This window comes from Chlamydotis macqueenii, chromosome 9 (genome assembly GCF_036417535.1).
Source record: "Chlamydotis macqueenii isolate bChlMac1 chromosome 9, bChlMac1.mat, whole genome shotgun sequence".
Taxonomy (NCBI): Eukaryota; Metazoa; Chordata; class Aves; order Otidiformes; family Otididae; genus Chlamydotis; species Chlamydotis macqueenii.
The window spans coordinates 6653053-6674229 of NC_141564.1; the positions used below are offsets into that span (position 1 = coordinate 6653053).

The 21177-nt window shown below is 42.5% G+C and overlaps 1 protein-coding gene across 10 annotated transcripts in view; it reads right to left on the reverse strand.

The window, feature by feature from the left end:
• Positions 1–21177, reverse strand: part of YEATS2 (YEATS domain containing 2) — a 49281-nt gene that overhangs the window by 26587 nt on the left and 1517 nt on the right. For 8 of the 10 annotated variants that reach the window (XR_015259387.1, XM_086754812.1, XM_086754814.1 and 5 more), the window contains exons 3-13: positions 18400–18497; positions 18200–18292; positions 15392–15634; positions 13363–13478; positions 12025–12186; positions 10251–10362; positions 8438–8482; positions 7210–7396; positions 5395–5634; positions 3323–3481; positions 752–855 (exon numbers count right to left, since the gene is read on the reverse strand). Coding sequence is in view for 9 of the 10 variants with exons in the window: in XM_086754812.1 (XP_086610938.1) it covers positions 752–855; positions 3323–3481; positions 5395–5634; positions 7210–7396; positions 8438–8482; positions 10251–10362; positions 12025–12186; positions 13363–13478; positions 15392–15634; positions 18200–18292; positions 18400–18497 (1559 nt within the window). In the remaining variant the exon portion in view is untranslated. The remainder of the gene's footprint in view (positions 1–751; positions 856–3322; positions 3482–5394; positions 5635–7209; positions 7397–8437; positions 8483–10250; positions 10363–12024; positions 12187–13362; positions 13479–15391; positions 15635–18199; positions 18293–18399; positions 18498–21177) is intronic. The other 2 variants (XM_086754816.1, XM_086754817.1) reach the window with 2 other exon arrangements.

Genomic DNA, 21177 nt, shown 5'->3' on the forward strand with positions numbered 1-21177 from the left:
AGCCCTCCTCCCCCACTATATCCTGCATTAATATTCTTGTAACTTGGAGACAGGGAAACGCTCCTGTTTTCAGCAGCACACCCACCAGCTGCTTTCAGAAAGAGCCTCACTGATGCCACTTGCCTGCCAGAAATATCCTTCCTAGCACAAGATGTAGGAGAGATTTTATGTGAAACAGTTCAGCTCCGTACCTTTTGGGCTTTGCAGATCAGAAGCATGAATCCTATTCATCACTGTTTGTTTGCACATTTGGTTACTCCACTGTTTACATAAACATTTTTCTAAATGCAGGCAGTTGTAAAACCACTAACTGAGCTATTTTCAGGCTGCTTGGAGCAGCTGCTACACAAAAATAACGAAGAGAGTGAAGGTTTTGAGGCAGGGCATCTCTTACTTAATCACATACTGCCACTAGCAAAGTGAAGAAGATCAAAGTCAGCTACAGAAGAGCTATTTCGAAAGATAAGACATTTTGAGAGCTATGCTTTCCATGGATTTCCTTGCAGAAAAGGAAGAGAGCAGTGCCTTTAACAAAGGTGTAGGCAAGTCTAATTAGAGCTGTATGAAGTGACACTATCGTCTTGTATAACCACCATGTTCTCATACAGCTCCATCTGTTAGACACAGTAAACCTCCATATGAAATGACACCCAAAAGAAGTTGCCCGAAATGCAGAATTTATAATATTAAAGCTCTATTTAACAGGAAGCTGGATTTTAAATGGAAAGTAGGCACCTAATGAGAACATTACCTTGACAGCTGAGGTGACAAAACTGCTCCCATGGGTCTTTGATACAGGAGATCCAGTTCCGTGAGAGGCCTGACAGACAGCGGTCAGTTTGCTGGTTGGGCTCCCTGCATATCAGGAAATAAAGCAGATGTTGGGTGAGGGCCGGGGAGCAGTGCCACTGAACACATGAAACCTCCTCTAACAAGAAGCATGGCATTTCATTTTGACTTTGTATTCACCACGAGGTATGTCAATGGAGGGCATGGGCACAAAACAAAACCCCTACCAAATTTCCACCTGCGGAACCCCTGCCCCAGAGAAGGTACTCTCCACCAACAGCTCTGTTTGCTGCAAGCAAATGGTCAGGAACCTTCCTGGGTGGCTGAGGGTATTGGCTACAGATGCAAATATGTGAAATCAGGACAGTAAATGAGCTGCCAGTCAGAACATGCTGCTGGAGATGTAACGTCCTCCACTGCCCAGAAACCCTCTGAACGTATCCCAGCCTCAGAGACTGGCATGGAGGCCTGGAGGAGGATGGAGTGTGAAGGAAAAGGAAAGCCAGAAAACGAGAGAAAGTGAGGAGTAACAGGAGGAAGGGACAGTGAGTTGAGTAAAGGAAGAAACAGAAATAAGGAATGAAGACATCGTGTCCTCTGTCTGGGGAAAGCTACTCTTGCAAAATTAACATACAGATACATGTGCCACAGCACTCTCCTGACCTCCCAAGATGGATGGGGGTTCAGTGGTAAACTTACCATGGATTATCAGAGTGTGTACACAACACTCTGTTGCTCAGCAGCAGTTTTGTTACTGCTGCTGGTTTGGTTTGTTAGTTTGGTTTGTTTAAGAGACACTAAGGCCAATGGATTACACACATGAAAATACAGTAATAGTCTCTCATAGAGTTGTACTACAATCTGCACTTAAATTTAAAAGTAAATGAGCTGCTATTTCTTGAAATAATGGGGTTTGGGAAGGCTGGCTTTCACAAAGCATAAAGATTTCATCCCTCTTTTTAAATATGATCTGTAGTCTTATCAAAAACATCCCAGTGACTTTGTCTGTAGTATCACATTACACTCAACCCAGCCTGGCTGCTGCTGCCAAAAAAACAGTTCCACATTCCCTCTTGCTCCCTCATACAGGGTCTGGTGATGAGGCTGTCTGACAACAAAGCTTAATTTGGAGAGGGTATTAATTTTCTGCTCTACCACTGACCTGATCTGACTTGTGCAGGATACAGGGGAAGCAGCAGGAGCACAGGGGAGGGAGAGGCAGCAGGCAGTTTCTTCCAGGCCAGTCTGTATTTGCAAATTTCACCCTAATGTGTTGGGAAACTGTACCTTTAGTGGTGTTACGAGTCATACATCCAAACCATCTGGTGCACCTACAGGTCCTATCCTCCATGTACAAATCTCTACTCTGAAAGTTAGTGAACTATTGAAGAGAACATGAAAGTTACCCATACCAGGATAAACCACATATGCAGAGTAGACAGTCAGGCTGGAGGTAAGGAAGAAATCGGAAAGAAAAAAGAGACAGAAAATCCCCAAAAAAAACCAAAATAGCTTCAGTGTACCAAGAAAGCCCCAAAACATACTTTAAAAAAAATTCAGCTATGACTGTGCTTCCCCCTACCAATTCCCTCTGTGGCGAAGTTAAAATGAATGACAGCTGTTCTCCCTCAGAGAAGAGGAGGAACCATTATTAAGAGAAGAATTTTTGCACTTTCCAACCACGCTCAGTGAATGGCACGCGTGTTACACGGAGGCTGCAGTTCACCACATGGATCTGAGCACCCTTCCGAGATGCAGGCAAGCATACGCATAGACAAACAAGTGTGTTTTTAAGTAGACAGCAGTCCTTGGCCACAAATTACAACAATGACTTTCAAGTGACCTTTCTTCCAGCCCCTACACAAAGATTACCAGTTGACTCCCATACCCATCACCCATCTCCTGCACTTCAGTCCTCCTCCCCTTCAGCCTGGGGTCAGAAGGGGAGGAGTTCCTTACATCACCACTGAAGGCCGGAAAGAATCCAGCTAGAGGAATCCACATTAGCTGGAATCAGACCAGCAGCAGCAACAGAAGCTAGCATGGCTGTTCTCCTGGCAACCCAGGTCGACTCCACCGTTTCAACACATCTAGAGCACCGTACACTGCAACTTAAGACTGATTTGTAAGTCGCTGCAAGCTCTCGATGCTTTTTGCTCACATCCACCATACAGTCCTCACCCAACCACCTGTGCAGTTTCTGTTTGAATCTCTGTGCACCACAGTCTACACTGCTTTCTCTCCTTCCCTTTTTACCTTCAAAGAACAGGCTCTCTTTGAAGATGCATCTGTGAATTCAATTTGGCCTTGCACTATGTGCTGTTTCCTAAAAGAAGTTATGTTAAAATCTGAGATACCCGTAAGCATGTTACACAGGCCAGCTGTGCAAACCAACAATACTTCCCTCTTTCTTTGCTGAATACTCTTCCATCTTCACAAGCTGAAATACTGTTATTATATTAATAATTTCAAAAGGAGAACAAACTTGAATGGGTAAGACTAAGCCACTGCCTTCTGTGATCACGTAACACACCTGTGCTTGTGGCTGCTGCTCCAACCATCTGTCCAGGCTTGTCCACAATAATATATGGATTATTAATGACTGAACTAGTAGAGCCTTGCTTCATGTGCACCGGAGTGGAGGTTGGGGTACGAGGTAGCGGAGATGGACTAGGGGTCGATATTGGAGAACCTTAAGAAAAAAAGTCCAATGCTTCTATCTTGTAAATGTTGTAAGAACAAAAAAAATAAAAAAATACAGCAAAAGCAGTACTTTTCAAAATGGCTTAGCGAAGGAACATCTTTTGAGGATGCATTTCTCAGCCTGAGTGAGATCACAGGACTTGGAGAAGGAAAGAGGAAACAGAAGGAAAGGAGAAGACACGTAAAGCACTATGGCTTGTACCTACCCTGGGCATTCTCTGTCTAACAGGACAAGTAGGGTTCAAAGGGACCTTGAGAAGCCATCTGGTCCATCCCTGAATCCTGAAGGATGTTACCTAAGTCATTCTCACTGCCAAGAGCAGTCCACCCAAGGAGATGAAGAAAGAGAGCTGAGCTCTTTGATACAGGCTCTCTTTCCCTTATGGAGCCCACAGTACAGGCACTCAGAGCCAGGAACCGAGCAGTTCACGTTAAAGGGCCGTGCAATACAGCAGCCATCAGAAAGGCATAGGTGCTCTCATCTTGTCACTGCTCTCACTACAGTAGAGGCCCTTGAAAGCAAAGTGTAAAATCTGCAACTTCTGGGTAACAGGACTAGGAGAGAGAAAAACCAGAGAAGAAAAAAGCTGCGTGAGGGGGTAAACAAGAAATGCAGAGAAAAGGACAGGCAAGGAACTGATCAGAGAAAAGAGACAGCACCAACCACACTAAGCTTCAACTGGCTGTTAATCTGCTTTCTTGGCAATGACTGACAATTAAAATTAAATGCAAATGCTGATCAACTAATATCCCCATGTCTTATAGACTGCTTTTGAAATACGAAAAGGGTGACACCTCTCAGCAGGTAGCAGAATCTTGGAAAAATACTTAGCTGGGAAACATTTAAATAGCAAAGATCAACAGAGATTTAAGAAAGGATTTAAGAAAGATAGGATGGACCCTGTAATTCTTGCTTTCTGGGAAGCCTTGGGAAAAGAAGATCAAGAGAAGAGCTTATTAAGAAAGAAGAAAGCATTTGGCATAGGTTCAAATGTAAATCAGCCAGAGTACAGTTTCAAGATGTCAAGGAAAAATACTAAAATTTAATTAAAAAAAAACAACAAACCAGACATACTTGAGGAAAATTATTTGGGAGCAGATAATCAGAAATCACGCACTGATAGCTGGTGCTTCATTCTTTCTACCCTGAACACCAGAAAATGAAGGGATGTAACAGGTCACCTTTCAGCTTCACAACACGTGACACGGTGAGCTGCATATTAAAACTTTCTGATGTGAAACATCATCCAGTGGATGGCATCATGCCCAGGCAGGGAAGGGACTATAAATGAAATGAGTAAACAGCACCTTGACCATGTTTGGTTCAAAAGCTATCAAAAGAGTATCACACTGCTCACTGCAGTCAGCTGACAATCTAATCCAACAGAGGACGGACTTTTGGAAGAGGAAGACCAAAGCTGTTCCATCTGAAGAGATATTGCAAGTACAAGAGGGACCATTTGAGTCTACAAGGTTGAATCTAATTATTTGCACAATAATCAGAAAAAAAATTTCTTCTTAATCCATCCCAGCTGTGTGAAAGCAGGAGGCAGAAGTATGGCTTCTTCTCACATACAAATACCCAACATGGAAGATGTGTCCTTGCCTGGGCTTTCCTGTGGGTAGCAGCCCAGTTAAAGATTATAATTTTCATACTTAAAAAGCACTGGTGAACAGGGAGAGAACAGCAGAACATCCTGCTTTTGATCTGATGTGAAGCATTTCACACTTTTTTTTTTTCCTTGAACATTAAGAAGTGTGTTTAGCTCCTTATTCTAGAGCTTCCTACTGCCTGATGTTCAAACATTGGCAGGAAATTAGGGGAAGGACCCAAAACAAGTCCAACTGGTTCACCCTCTTTTTTCCAGGGTGCAGCACTGGGATAGGTAAACTAACATTCACCTGATACAATCTTGCAACTCATGGTGATAGGCTGGAAGGATTTTCCTGGTGACTCTGCAGGGCTGGGACTCTGACCTTGAGGCACTATTTTACAGCTAGCTGCAATGGGTTGAAAGGCTGAATTTCCATGAGAGCCAAAGGCAACTTTCTGTGTGGCTAACTTGGTGGGAGTCCGTTCTATCGAAGATGGCAGGGAATAAAACGTGGCATGTCTTTCGGTTTCAGCATTCCCAGAGAATCCTGATTAAAACAGGGAAAAGAAGAGAAATAGTTCTTAAGCTGAGACATCTAATTCCTTACTGTGCTTCTCTACACAAACAGGTATGACAAACACACTCTCTAAGGAAGGAAAAGCAACTGGTGGGCAGCGCTGAACGGGGAGGAAGTGGAGTAGGGGGTTCCTCCTGTGCAAGCCTATTAGATCTGCCTCTGAATAGAAGAATAAAATGCTACTGTGCTTGTTCAGCTGTGGCAGGTGATCAGCCACATCTTACATGTTTTCTTGAAACGACACTTCCATAGACCAAAAGATAGATCTCCTTTGCAGGGAATCTCACAGCACAGTTTTGTCAGTAAGAGCACAAGGAGACCATCTACTGCCTTTCGACCTGGGCTTAGGAATCCATCTTATCCGATGTAGGAGATCAATTAACCTGGAGAAGCCACTGCCTGTCAGAGTAAGAAAGGCAGGTTTACTTCCTCCCTGCTTGCTGTAGCACAGCTTTCCTAAAAGTGCTGTATATCCTCCTGTTTGAATAAAAGCCTGCGTACCTTGGTTGTGTTTCTGCTTTTTTGGCTACAAGAGAACTCCACACTTAAACGGTGGACATTCTTCTTGCTGAGGCAGGACTCTGCCAGCAGCATCACAGCACCTTCCAGAGAGTGCACCATGCAAGACACCAGCTTAAAGCCATTCCTTGAACATAGGTGTCAGGATAAATCAAGAAAGGCATCAGCCCATGCTGCATGCGACCATATTTTGAAATACAAAGTTGCTGTTTCCAGCAAATTTCTCACACTAAAATGTGTAAACCACAAAATATGCCCTTGTTTCTCAGCCCAGTTAACCAGGATCTATCATGTAAGCCTTGACATGATATATTTCAAAAAAATAAAGCTAAATACTAACAGAGGCACAATTTTTCCTACTTCACACAAACTAAAAATCACAACAGTGTGCCCAAGAGGCCAGCACTAGCTTGTTTCAGGCATTTCAAATAATCACAAGGCATCAACTGCTGCCCTATCACAAAGGCTGCTGCACTTCCTGATCTTACAGGGAAGGTGAGGACAAGACCATGACATGCACAGAAGCCATCCCTCAGACAAACGTGCACTACGTATTTCTCACTTTCTATTTTCAACACCACAGTTACGTAGTCATTTTTGCTCCCCCACAGTGAACTCATATTAGGCTCTAACACATGTAACTGAACACACCACTAGACCAATTCTTTAAATGTATAGAGCCCCTAAAACATTCAGAAACCTAAAAATCCCTCTGAAAACAGTCTGCCAAGAACAAAACTACATGTGCTATTCAACGACCTTTCTTCCAGCTGCATCTGCTGCATAAACCTCCATAAGTTTAGCAAAACAGAACTCACAAACTCTAGATCAAAAAAAAAACCCAAAAAAACCAAAATCCGAAACCAAATAAACCATAACAATTTCTGAATTACATTTCAGAATACATTGAGGAAATTTATCATCTGGGATGAGAAAGGAGCACGTAGCACTGGCAACCTTTAAGGCACAACAGCAATTAAGATGAGGTATCCAGAGGAGCTGAGGTTCCAAGAACTCAAATTTCACCTTTGTCCACAGACGCATCTGGGCTGGAGTCCCGCAACTGTTTAATTGGCGAAGAAGCTTTGACCGGTGCTGGGATACTCAATGGCAGTGGTAAAGGTGTAGGAATGTCAGGAAGGTCAGACTCTGAAGACTGGGAGAAGAGATACTCATCGCCAAGGGAATGCCTATGTAGCTCCACGTCCACTACCTTCCAGAAACAGGGGAAAGGACGACATTAATATCTGGTAGCTAGGTAAAAGATTAAAAAGTGAACACAACTATGCCTTTTCTTTTTACTTTAATGTCTAGATAGCTCTGTCTCCCCCCCCTCCCCCGCATAACATCTTCATTCATTCCAAGGAGACTTCCCAGAGCACCCCCTGAGCTAAGACAAAAATCTCCCAACATTTAACCACCACAGTAAAATAGCCCATCTCTCAGTCCATGGGGAAACCTGAATAGTGAATACTGGGAAGAATACAGAGCTCAGCTCTAAGCATCCCACTAAGGAAAGAAGGGCTGCATACCCTCCCAGTGACAGGCACAAAACTGCAGCTTGCCCTTCCTGCCTTTTTTGATAAAATCTTGAGAAACACATCACTACAACATTATCTACTCTTCAAAAGCGTTCTTTAATTACAGTAGACATATGACATTAATGTTTTCTCCACAAACTGAAAAGCTGAAATAATACAACTTCATCATAAAAATTTCCATTCACCACAGTACAAGGAAAAATGACAAAAAACTCCCAAACAAAACCCCACAAATTTAGAGATATAGTAAACTATGAGTTATGCAGTTATTTTATTTCAAGTTTTAAGAGTTCACTTTCCATGAAGATACTGAATCTTGACAAAGGCAGAAACTTACAAGTATTTAATCTATCACAAAATTTCAGCAGAATAGTTAGGCAACCCCTTTAACTCAAATTCTTTATGTACAAGATCTGCAGCACCTCAGAATGCAAATCAAGACATTTGATACCAGAAGCTTCACAAAGAAATAAAAATTAAAACTGCATTACAAGTTAAGCTCTTTATGAAAGAGGAGTTGGAAATAATTTCCCCTGAATTAGAAAGGGAAAAAAAGTGACTGTTGTAATGAAAAGTGACAAAGTGTCATAATAATTTTATTTAACAAGAGAGCAAAATCTACATTCCAGAAACCGGGAAATCAAATGGGTCTGACTCTGTGTTTAGTCCCACATATTAAAGTACAACATCCATTCCACAACCCATTGACTCACCGTTTCTGCGCCAAGTGTCTGCAGGCCTGTGTATGTCCTGTCCAGCTGGGTAAAACAATACAATATATTTATATTAACCAGGGCAAAGCAATACATTAGAGCTAGAACTTACAATACAATTTGTTTGACAGGGGTTGAAACTATGTAAGTTGAGCTGCAGCACATCAAATATTTTGAGGCCACAGGGTCAGAAACCTGTGTGCTCTGTTAAGTACCCTCTCTTGTGCAAAAAAGCCAACCACAACCCAAAGCCTAAAGGAGAAAAAAAGCTGAAGGAAATGAGATTGTTGGAGAAAGAATCATAGAATGGTTTGGGTTGGAAGGAACCTCTGAAGGTCATCTAGTCTCCTAGATATCTCTCCTCTTTTAAAGAGGAGACTAGATATCTCTCCTCTTTGAATCTCCTAGGTTTAAAGAATCTAGTCTCCATCTTGTCTCCTGCAAGGAGCAGGGACATCTCGAACCAGATCAAATTGCTCAGAGCCCAGTCCAACCCGGCCTCAAATGTTTCCAGGGATGGGGCAATTATTATTTCAGTCTAAGAGGATGGGGCAATTATTATTTCGATCTAAGAGGAGCCTTTGAGGAGTGTCCTTTTTTATTCCTGATGTCAATATAAGGAAATAATAATGAGAAGAAACTCAAAGAGATTTAAACTAATCAGCCCTAAGGCTATGTTTGCACTATAACTTTGATTAAATAACTGTTCACACTGAGTATCAGCTGATCAAGAGGCAGAATATCCCTGAGGCATCTATTAAGACACCTAAAGAGAGAAGCTGGGCTTGACAGGCTCCCAGTGCCTTGGAGCTCAGGGGCAGACAGGCTGCCAGCCACGGAGAAGGGCTCAGCTCACTCATATCACCTCACAGCAGCCATAGGTTCAGTATGTGAACAGCAAAGACTTGCTGATTTGAGTTCTTGTGTGCCAAAGACTGGCTCAGTTTTCTTCTGTAGGCTGGGCGTCCTTCACTGCACAACATCCATCAAACAGTTACTAATTTCTCCCCAGGTTGTATCTCTCCAAATGTATTTTACTCATCATCTGCATTACATGTCCTTAAGTTTCAGGGGAACATTTCCAACCTTCTATAGTGTCTATATTTGGGGTTGCAATGAGGTATCTACAGTAGCAGGAAATTCATTAATGCAGGCAGAGTTTAAATAAAACTAATCATGCTGCTCAAAGAAACAGCACACTAACAGCTCAGGACTTAATCCACTGACACCAGGGACTACTCATTAAAACAAGAGCAATGGCCTAGTTTTCAAGGACTGCTGCATCCTATAAATCGTATTGAGTGTTGCAGGACAGGTGAATGAGTTGAAAAAGAAGGCTCTTTTCAAAAGGAACAAGGAACGAATAGGGAATCTCAGCCTCTCCCTGCCTACTCTATCAACAAAGATAATCTCTAGCAGATACGCGCAAGTGCTGAAGGAACAGAACAGATATAGCAAACACTTTACCAGGAAAAAGATAGCCCTGCAGCACCCTGTCACATTAAAGCCAGTGAGAGCATGATAAAAATCTCAAACTGCAGGGAAACAACAATGCTTTGCTGCTCTGAGCAGAATCAGTTCCAGCTTCTGTAAGGCTGGGTTCCTTGGCTACCACATGGATGCCAATCTAGCCAAGGTAAGAGGCCTTCCTGGATGTTTTTTGATTCTCCATCTCAACTATTTGTGTGCAAATAACCAGCAGGACATACACACAACAGAGACAGGCAGAAGCACACACAGAAGCAGACCCTCTTCTAGATTACGCAGGAGAGCCCATTTAACTGCCTTCATCTCAAATATTTTATTCAAATACCTTCAAATTGTGTATTATATCAATCCTCTTGTTCTGGCTATCCTTGAAGTGTATCTGGACTCTCACAGGAAATTCTCCCCAGCCTCTCCTGGTCAGGTGAAACGGAGGTTCTCTGGAAACAAAAGGTGATTCACATTTCAGATGCAGAAGTCGTATAGCTTTCACCTACCTCTTTTTCAAAAGCCAAAGACTGATTTTCTAGCTGACAACTAAAGCTATCTTCAGGCCTGCTATTCACCAGAATATAATCACAGAAATGAGAATTTTATGGCTTTGGACAGCTGAAAACATACTTTTGTTTTTGCACACGGGGACAGGGAAGAAAATGGTAAAATACTGTTGGATGGGAGAACATGAGAAACAATGTTAAAAAAAAAAAAAAAAAGCCCATGAAAAATACTTGTTTCAAAAACCCCCAAATCAGCTCCTAGGACACAGCTGCAAGGTGAGTTTTCAATATGGCATTGTGCAATCACTCTCTGCTATTCCCTATGTAGTAGCAAGAAGGGACACACTTTATGTAACGCCAAGAGGACAACACAGACAACAAAGAAAAGCTAACTAAACTATGGTTATTTTTGAGGCTGAAAAAGAAGGGTATATATAATCTCTTAACATTTACTGTTACTTTGTTTGTATTTCAGCTCGTTATTATCAATGCAAAATGTTGTTTTGCAACAAAACAAAACACAAGAGGTTTAAAGGCTATTTTTAGCCCTGAACATTAATGTTCACTACAATGACTAGGACTGTGCAACAAGAAGAAATCAATTAACTAGATGGGATTAAAATAGAAGACCAAAGCACTGAAATCAGATATTGTAAACTGAGAAAGGCACAAAAAGACAGTGATCAAGTGTAATTTAGGATGTTACACAAGAAATACAAAGGAGTTTCCTTTTGTCCTGCTCAGGGTTGCCTTCTCAGAAACATTAGCGAGCCTTACCAACACTTCTTATCTCAGATAAGTCTTTCTGGAGTTGCCCTTCAGTCAGTTCAATTTTGTCAGAATTAAGTTGCCATTCTGTACCTAGCCAGTTTCCCCCACCCTCCTCCAGGCGGGCAGCTGAACGTTCTTTGGGAAGACATGAAGTAGTTTGAAGGCATCCTCCCGCTGTCTTCTCCAAAGGAGCAAGAATGAAAGACTGATAGGGCATTTCCCTGCAGCAGTCAACAGAGAACTGGCTCCACTCATCTCATTAGTGTCACAGCTTCGAATACATTTGGGAGAGGACAGAAGCTACCCTGTTTCTGCAGCACCAACATCATTACACTGATGGGAGATTCCCTGAAGCGTGAAGCCAATGCCACTGATCTCACTACAGTAAAGGAATATTTGGGAGAGGGACATAAATTCTTGCCCAAATGCACACATATCACTAAAATTATGGGCAAAACAGCTTTCTGAGACTTCTCTTTCTTTTCCACACTGGACTAGCAGGGAGGCAGAAAACACCTCTTTTAGCAACAGAAGTCTAACCTGTGCAGCAGACAGTGTAACACACATAGGAAATGCACAAACACACATGAATAACATGAAATGCAACAACTGAATGCTTTTTCTCAGTAAGAGATTAAAAAAAAAAAAGAAAAAAACCCAAAAAACCACCAAACTGTTTGGCACATTGGTTGCATAAAAACTAATTCATTTTTACTATTATGCTGGAGCAAGACAAACACGGAATACAAAACCAGGAAAAGAAGTCGCTAACTTCCTAAGAAACTTGGCACTGTAATCGTGGCAAGCATAAAGACTGGAATAATTCCTTATTACCTCACTTCTACCAGGTCATTGGGTTTGTAACTGGGATGGAGGAAGAACCAAACTTTCTTGACAAAATGATTTATGCTGGGTTCTCTCCGAGAGCCTCGGACATAAACCATCCATTTATGGGTTGACTGATCATTTTCTTCTCTCTTGTCAGGGGGGATGTACCTGCAAAGAAATTAAAAACCGAACACAATTTAAAAAAAAAATTTGCAAACAGATAAATACCACAAAAATTATTTTGGGAAAGATTAGGCAAAACAATTGGGGGTGGTAAAACGCTTATGCTAATCTTGCCTCTAGTACATTTCTCCTCATTATTCCTTACTCTGACAGTTCATTCAGAAACAGATACAGGTCCCATAACCTACTCTATGCTTCTCATACATTTCCTCCATTTTATTGCACAAGTGCCATATGAAATCCATTCATTTAAACTGCTTCTTAATCAGGAAGTTTAATTTTAACGCTCTACTGCTGTCAAACTCCCCTCCCCATCTTTTCTGAGATAACAGGAAGCAAAACCACACCAGAACACAATATCACCAGCTCTGCTACCATAAATAAAAAAATTAGTAATTATTCCTATAAATTTTAAAGAAGCTTCACAGTCAACACTTGGTTCCAGGTCTGGGCTTAAGCTTTCAAGACACAATTCTAACACTGTAAGTCTCATCAGCAAATGTTTGCTACTTCCTGTACAAGAGCACAAGACTGACTTGAATAGCACGAGGGCGGAGAGTTAAAACCTGGGCTTGGCCATAGTTTCCTAAAATGAATGCCTTTCGTTACTGATTTCCTCAAAGTTCAAAACTTACGTATATTCACCTGTCTTAAAATTTGGGGGGAATGAAACAATAAATAAAAACTTTACAACATAATTTCTTCAGACTGTTCTGGACTCACAATTTTCCTCATTCTGGTGGTTTTGTTGTTTTGGGTTGGGTTTTTTTGTTTTTTTTGTTTGTTTTTTTTTTTTTTTTGTTAAAAACCTCCACATTGTCCCTATGGACACAGTGAATTAGCCATTAGGACAACTTGCTTTTCCAAGTTTTCATGGAAAAACTTGGGATTTCTAACTGGCCAGAAAAAGTTGAAAGACTTCCCTTGAAAGAAAGAGATCTTAAAAATTTCCTTTATATATATAACAACTACTAAAACACCTGTTCTCTCAAAAAACTCCTCTTGTAGACACTTGAGGAGTGCAGTCTTGGGTACAGTGATTATTCAAGGGCAATACCTCACATTGTGACAGCCTAGCAATTTTATTTGTCTCCTAATTTTAACCTCCTATTCCATTTGATCATGAAATAAAGGTCCATCCCTCAAACTCTGGATACTAACTTGGAGACGTTGCCAACCACAATCGTTTTCTTCACATAAAGCCGTGAAGTCTCATCATTTGACAGTCCGGCATTTCGTTGTCCTGGTTTTTGAGAGCTTGAAACACCCGAACTGTCCTAAGGGTAGGGGAAATAAAAAAAAAAAAAAAAAAGGCAAACAAAAAACCAAATATTGCTCTTAAACATAATTTTGCTTGGCACTAGAAAAGGTATTGATAAAAAAGTGAACCCGCATATTAAAATGACAGACAAACAATGAATCATCCCTAAAAACACTCAAATTTCTATCTAGGCACATTTAAGCAACTCAGGCATGGCATACTACCTAGCCATGTGTACTCTACATGGCTTAACTGAGCATACATTACGCAGCATACCATGGATATGAGCCATTATTTCAGCCTGGGTTTCAAAAGCACTGGTACTGCACTATCTGAAAAAAAAAAAAAAAATCAAGCATTGCTAGAGTGGCATCATGTTGTTCACTAATCAGAAACAAAGACAAATCTCCCACAAGTGGCTTCTGAAAAATCTGTATCTTTCCCATTCCCAGCCTCTACTGCTTTGAGGGACCCCAGTGTTACTTCACAGTGAAGAATGAAGGCTGGGCTTGGGACAAGAATTCAGCTCCAACTCAATACGGATGGCAGTCAGCCATGCCAGGTCACTGACATCTAGACAAGCATACAAATCCACTGCAATTCTTGGGCATAATAAATCCAGCCTAAGTAACCTTGTAACACAATCTCAGCTGTTAAGCAGTGGCCAAGATGCCCCGGTAGAACGATGACATGACCGCCCACAGCGCCAACATAGTCTGTGCTGTCATTTGCATGGGAATGAGAGGTTTTTCTACGATTCTGTTGGACAAGGTGGCTGCTGTCCAGAAAATAAGGGATTGCCATCCTCTCGTGAACAACAGAGTTGGTGCTGCAGCTTTCTGGAGCGTACTCCGCTGAGCACTCGTCAGATGAGGGACAGCACTAGGAACTGTTAAGTCAGTGATTCCCCAAAGTGGCACAAGGAGACACAGAACTATTGCTCCTTCTGCCACATTATTATTGCAACTTGTTCAGTTGCAGAATGCAACTCAGAGCCACATTCAATGAGATATACCCACCCCCAGTTTGGGTTAGAGGCTGTACTCCTCTCGCAGACCTGAGAGCTGAAAGGAACTGAAAGGAAACCGGAGTTTCATCTCACCTAGCAAGCTGCATTTCACCTGCAGCCAGGGAGAGCCTCCCCAGTGGAGCTCGCTGCAGCCAACAGGTGAAATATTTCTGTAGCTGCACGGTGAGCCATAAAGAGAATGGATCCAGGTCAAAGACAACCCAGGAAAAAAATAATGGGGGAACAACGAGAGAAGGTATTTTTAACCTGGGTCAGTCAGTTCAGTTAAGTAAAGAGCAGTATTAGCTCAACAGCAAGCATCACCACCAAGAGAAAAACAACTGAAACTATGCACCAGGCTCTATCAGCTCAGAGTGAGCTAATCCACCGCTGTCACCATGTTTTCTCCACAGGCTGCAGAGGAGACCAAACCCCAAAGTCCAGTGGTTCAACCACTCCAAGCAGTGCAGTCCCCATGGGCACCCAGGGACAGCAGCAGCGCTGCTTCTTAAAAACATTCCTGCGAATGACACATCCTGCTCTTCTCTCCAGGCTCTAGCCTTCCTGACCTGACTTCTGCACAGCAAAATCCTCTGCTCAAGCTGTGAAACACCTCTTTCCCGAGAGGTTACCAACCAAGGAAGCAGCAGATAGCTGGGCTAACACGAACACTATCAGCACTGCCAGGCTGCCCTCTCTGTTGGGCAAGCCTGTGTTAAGAGGAGTTACCCAAGTCACACACGCGTTGGTCAGCCTTACAGCAAAGCCAAGCTGAGAGAGTGGGAGCAAGCAGGTGGAGAGGGTAAGAAACAGATCTTCAGCAAGGTGGGTGAAAACATGAAGAGCTCCTGGTGCCAGCACTGAGTCCAGACAGAGCACACACCTCCAACAACTTGACCACCACTCGAGTTTTACTTTACCCGGCCACTATTTCTGCTCTGTCTCTGGTCCAGGCTGTTTGTCAGCCGCTCGTCTGCGTCCAAGTTGCCATTGTCTTTGTCCAGAAGAAAGTCATTGTGCTGAGAGAGCGAGTCGCTCTCAGAGTGGTTGGCAGATGGAGTGTCTGAGCCCTGGTTAGCCGGAGACGACGATCTGGAGGGTGATTCCAAGAATTTCTTGATTGAAGGGTGATTAAGAATTGTCGCATCACATGACCTGGTCCCCTGCAACAAACAGGTCAGGCAGATCTGATCACTATTTCCCTGCAGCCCAGATAAAAACAAAGCTGCGCCAGAAGAGAAAAAGTCAATGTAAGAACAAAGAGCAAATATTTAATCAGCTTCCTTGCAGGAAAAACATATGCTGCTTACAATGGTTCTACAGAAACAGCACTCCAAATTCAATCTGTTCCTTCAGACCTTCTGATCTCAGAAACCTACCTGGCTTTGGAAAGAAGGATTGCAGCCTACTTTCCCTTTGAAAATAAGTTTCCCTTCCTGCACAGACATCTATGCTCTTACACCGTACACAGAAAGACCACAGCTGCCCGATTTATGCGGGCAAGTAGGGTACATAAATGCATCAGGTTCTTTAATTTTGATACTGACTGGCAGCCTTGCCAGTGCCTATGAGGCAAGCTATGCATATTAGCACCCTGCCTGCCCCCAGAGCTTAGCGGAGGATAAAGAACAATGTGTTTATGTATGCTTGCAAACTTTCCTCAGAGTGGACATCTTAGAGCTAACCTTAGATCCTTCTAAACTGCAAGGGGGAGGATGGGGCGGGTGTGTTTAAGTCTTGTGCGTGTTTAAATCTATTTTGGTTTTTCTTCATTGCTGTGACAAACACCCAATATATCGTTTTCCTGTGTTTGCTTTTAGCCTCAGAAGTAGCAAAGGAAACACCCCTCACTTAAAGCAAGTGTTCCTCGGCCACTTCTCCCAGCCATCCCTGTCAGCTTGCTTTGACAATGAATCAACTAAGGGCAGCCGAAACACTCCTCTGCTAGCAGCAGAGCACCAACAGATAAGCTCACTCCAGCTGCTGAAGCCACAGACTTGCCCTACAGCTGCACTGACAGCTTTTCTTGCAGGCAGTACCAGCTGAACGAGGCTTTCTTATTCCCTGCCCAAACCACGCGATCAGTTAGGCTGGCACGAATATTTTCATGGGGAGGGGGCAGGTCACAAAGAAAAACAAATCAAGTAACTGATTTGGGATTTGGTTGTTTGGTTGGTTGTTGTTTTTGTGGTTTTGTTTTTCCTTTGCAGGGCTATTTTTAATCCAGGTAAACTGCCTGATCCAAAATTCTGCCAACGTGATGGTGGGGGTGGCATGGGGACAGACATGAGCACCACTACAGAGCAGTAGAACTGCCCTCGAAAGGTGGGAGCAGGCATGGAGGTAAACATTTTCCCACCATGGACTTTAAAGGTTCATCTGAGAGCTTTCTTTCCAATTGTCCACCAGCTAAAAGTGAGCAAAGCAATTACCAACTCTCAATTAACTGCTTAAGAGCACGTAAGAGAGTTCTATCTGTATATCCAGCGGTAGGGGGACACACACAACATGACAAAAAAAAAAAAAAACCAACAAAAAACCAAACCAAACCAAACCACTACCAAGAACCCTTTTTTGTTTTTAACCTCTAGTCAAGTAAACAGACCAACACCTTGTCCACTAATTTGTGGGAAAATGCAATAAACTGTAATCACACAGCATCATAAGCCTCAAAACCCAGCAGCAGTGGGTTGAAGAACTGTTTATATTTACGAGAACAGGTTAGGAATTCACAGATTATCTTCCTAGGAGCTGTGAATTAAATTCCAAAGATTCCCATTCTACCAGAGGCAGAAACAAGACAATCATTCACTGACAGAGTCAGACATACAGTAAACATACATTAAAAACAGACAGCAAAGAAAACTGAAACCAGTAACAATTTCAAAGTTAAAAGAGAACTGATTTAGCCTGCATGCAAATTAGGACTTTTAGAAAAAAATTAAAAATGCAATTGAAGATACAGCTACACTAGCCATAGGTTCATAAAAATTCAGGAAAACTAAACAAAGCAAGGTCACACCAGTAAGTTTTGTGAACACTTCAAAACAATTACAAAAGTTATTATTTCTGGCAAGTGTGAAAATTGGCAAGGAAAACACAAACACCTTGCACGGCAGAACAAGTAAAGAAGAGGGGACAGTGCAGCCCTTGCTGACACATGATGACATTGGATAAAAGCACTTTCAAAGATCAGAACCCAGCTCACATTCTTCAGCTGCCTACACAAAAACCAAGGGGGGGAGCAGGGATCTCCAAGCCTCCCAGTACTGCCATCACATCTTTCAACTCCAGTGGCTCAACTCAAGCTCAACAAGGGAAAAAACAAGGTGGATCTTTTTGGTTTTACCTCCCTCCAAGTCTTCTGGAAACGACAACAGGAAAACAGCAGCAGCAGTGTAAGCCATTGCTTGGAAGAGAAATTCTCATGGTGCTACATTAAAATCCAGGTCAGCAGCAAGAATTGGTGAAAAAACCAGAGTATTTCAGAAACCATAACCAAGTGCTGCTGAGCAACTTCTCAGTGAAGACTCATCTTTGCCAAGCACCCGAGGCCCAGCTGGTGATGCAGAGGTCTCCTCTCCCACTGCCACCCCATTTGCAGATCACATTCCAGCATTTCAGAAAACTGCATCTCAAAACCAAACACCAGCTGAGTAGCAAAAGAACTACACATCTTCCTTTGCAAATATTCCCTAAAGTCCTATTGTTCCCAAAGTAATTTTTACCTCTCCAGCTTTAAGGAGACCGGTAGATGCGTAATAGTTAGCCACAATACAGGCACGCAGCTTATCCATCATCCTCCTTGCTTCAATCAGGCGCTATAAAAAGAAGAAGTAACATAGTAATGGATAACCACTGCAGCAAACCCCCCCAAACTCCCAATGCATCAGGATCTTATCTATTTTTAAGAAAAAAACCTTTATACCTGATCTATAACTTCAATTTCGTGTTCTTTACTCTTCATTTCGACGGCAAACTGTTCTTTTATAATTGTCTCAATCTTCTGCACAGCAACATCTCGAGCTGTATAAGGCCACACACGGAAAATAAAGAAGCAGTAAGTATTTATATTTCTATTTTTGAGGCTCTATTTGAAAAAATAAAGATCAGAAATCATTATGGAGTAAGAAGTGAAGGGATAATACATTCAGCACTCACATAAAAAAGGGAAGGATCATTTTTCTGCAAAAGCAAGCAATTTGTCTTAACAAAAACCACATGTATCTTTAAAAGCTGGCTAATGTGGAGGGCTACTTTTTCCTTTTTAGGTCTGAGATGACAAATAACAGAAGATGGGACAAACAGGACCAGTTTGTTCACTTCTGTCTCAGTAAAGCGGTAAACAGTACGAGGAAAACTCAAATGTGCTATGGCCAAGTGCAGTTACCGCTGTGACTGCGAAGGAGTACGCCGGAACACTACGTACATTTTAATGCTCTCTTTGGCCCAATTCATACCCAGGAAATTTACATCTCATCATGTAGCAATAAGGCAAACTAATACTTCATGTGTTTAACACTAGCATCAAGTGCAGGCTGCTCTGGAGTGCCTACAAGCCTTTTATTACCCACAAAGGAAACCACATTATCAAAAGCTGGTCTACTTCTCACAAAATCCTCTTCCAGTACAACAGTCAAAAAATTTTAGCCTTTCAGCAGGGGTTTACTGACCTTGGTGGAAAGCATGTAGTTTAATATTTCAAACTGTGCAAACACCTTACTGCAAATTAATGGCTAAGAACTAAACTGGCATCTTATCATGTTTTTCTAGGATACCTATAAACGCAGGAAGAACAATTCTTTTTGCTCTACACCTACGGTACGCTCAAATATTGCCCTCCCTTTGTATCAGGAGGTTTAAACAACATCTGTTTTTATCAAGTTCCAAGCAAGAACTTGGAAAAGCAGGGATTGTATTTCTAGAAGAAAGCCTGGATAAGGTCCTCCAGCCTGTGTTAGAAGTACAGTGATCTTGCCTCAAAGCGGATCAGAGAAACAGCCCGAGTTTCTAAAAAAAAAAAAAAAAAATCTCACATTGTTTCTACATGGAATAGGAGGCAACAGCACCAAGACTTTGTTTTGAGCTTCAGAGGAAGCATTTGTTTGACTAAAGGGTACATATCTGTTTGAAGAGGTTTTTAATACCTCAACAGAAAAAGTAAAGAAGTCAAAAGCACGTCAAAACTTTGCTGGTATGTTCCAGCTAGCACACATAATTTTATTGTCTGATCAGGCACCTACAAGAGCAGTAATGCAAATAAGGTTGCCATTTGCATCAGGAGTATCCTAAATATATCTACTTATTTCCAGACATCCATACACATATTCTAGGACCAGAAATAGTTCAAGTCTATATTAAAACAGAATTATGGTTGAATCTGTATGAGTAATGCAAAATTAAAAACCAGAGGGATATAATCTTCCTCAAACCATGAATGCCATGCCTAGGAAATTTGCCTGTAAGGCTACACTTAAAATAAACCTAAACTGATTAAGGTATGAGATGTGCAGTTCAGACAGGGACAACCGCATCTCTTCCCAAGGCTGATGCCATGCAACACCAACACTATGACAATTAAAGCACTTCAGGATTTGTGGTTATGTTACAGAGGCTTTTAAGAACACTTTATTTTAATATTTTTCCCAGCTTAGACTCAACCAGAGTCCCTAAATAACATCATATTAGTGAAATTTGTATACTTAAGGAATTCTTGTATCAAAAGCTGGAGATCTTCCACTAGAGGAAGAAAAAAGCCAATTTGGAAGAATCACCTGAACAGAAAGTTCACTTCAGCAAGGACAGTTTTCCAAGACCCTGAGACTCTGCCTGCTAACTATTAAAACCTTCTGAAGAGTTGCTTCAGAAGCAGATTAAAAACTTGTTTGCAGTCACTGGGACACTCCACGCAGAGGGTGGTGACTTCTGGAAGCCAGGCAGAGCAGCCAGCTGGGAGCAGTGACGCTCTTCTGCCACGGCCAGCTCCAGCACAGCTCTACTGCCAGGGCTCTGCACCGGCCTGGCAGACAGGACCTGCCCAGCAACACATTCAACTCAGAGCTCAGCCTCCTCAGGTTTGTCCAGCTGCACACTGTCCTCCAAAACATCACCCGCAAAGCCATCACCTGTCCCTTTCCAACTGGCAGCTCTGGCATCCCGCTGTCCCTGGAACTTTTTCAGATCCCACAGTCAGCTTTGGTTTCCTCCTCAAACTGTTTGTCAGCTCCTCCCATCACGATCCCCTCGCTAGTTGTGCTATGCCAAAAATCACTAGCCTACTCCCTGTCCCAGGGGCAAGAAGCTCTACTCTCATTTGCCCAGAGATGACTGCAACCTGCCCTAGGCACCCAGCCAACAGGCTGGCTCCCAAAGCAAGCATATCTGAACGTGCCAAATGCAAACCTACTCATCCAGCTATTCTCTCCACTATACTTCTTTACCCACCTTTCCTTCAGTTGGGTAGCTCCTCCTCCTCCTCCTCCTCCTCCTCCTCCCCTGCATGCTTCAAAGCCCCTTCCTGCTCATTGACTTATCCCTTCTACACTGCTCCATTTCACTTTATCTGCCCACTCTTGCAAACACTTCCAAGAGCTAATCTACTGTGAGGTCATGGATTTCTTTTACCCCTCTTGCAGGATGACAGATTTCTCCCCCTCCTGTGCTGTTCTGCTACCTGTATCCCCTAAACTTGTGAACAAGCTGCTAG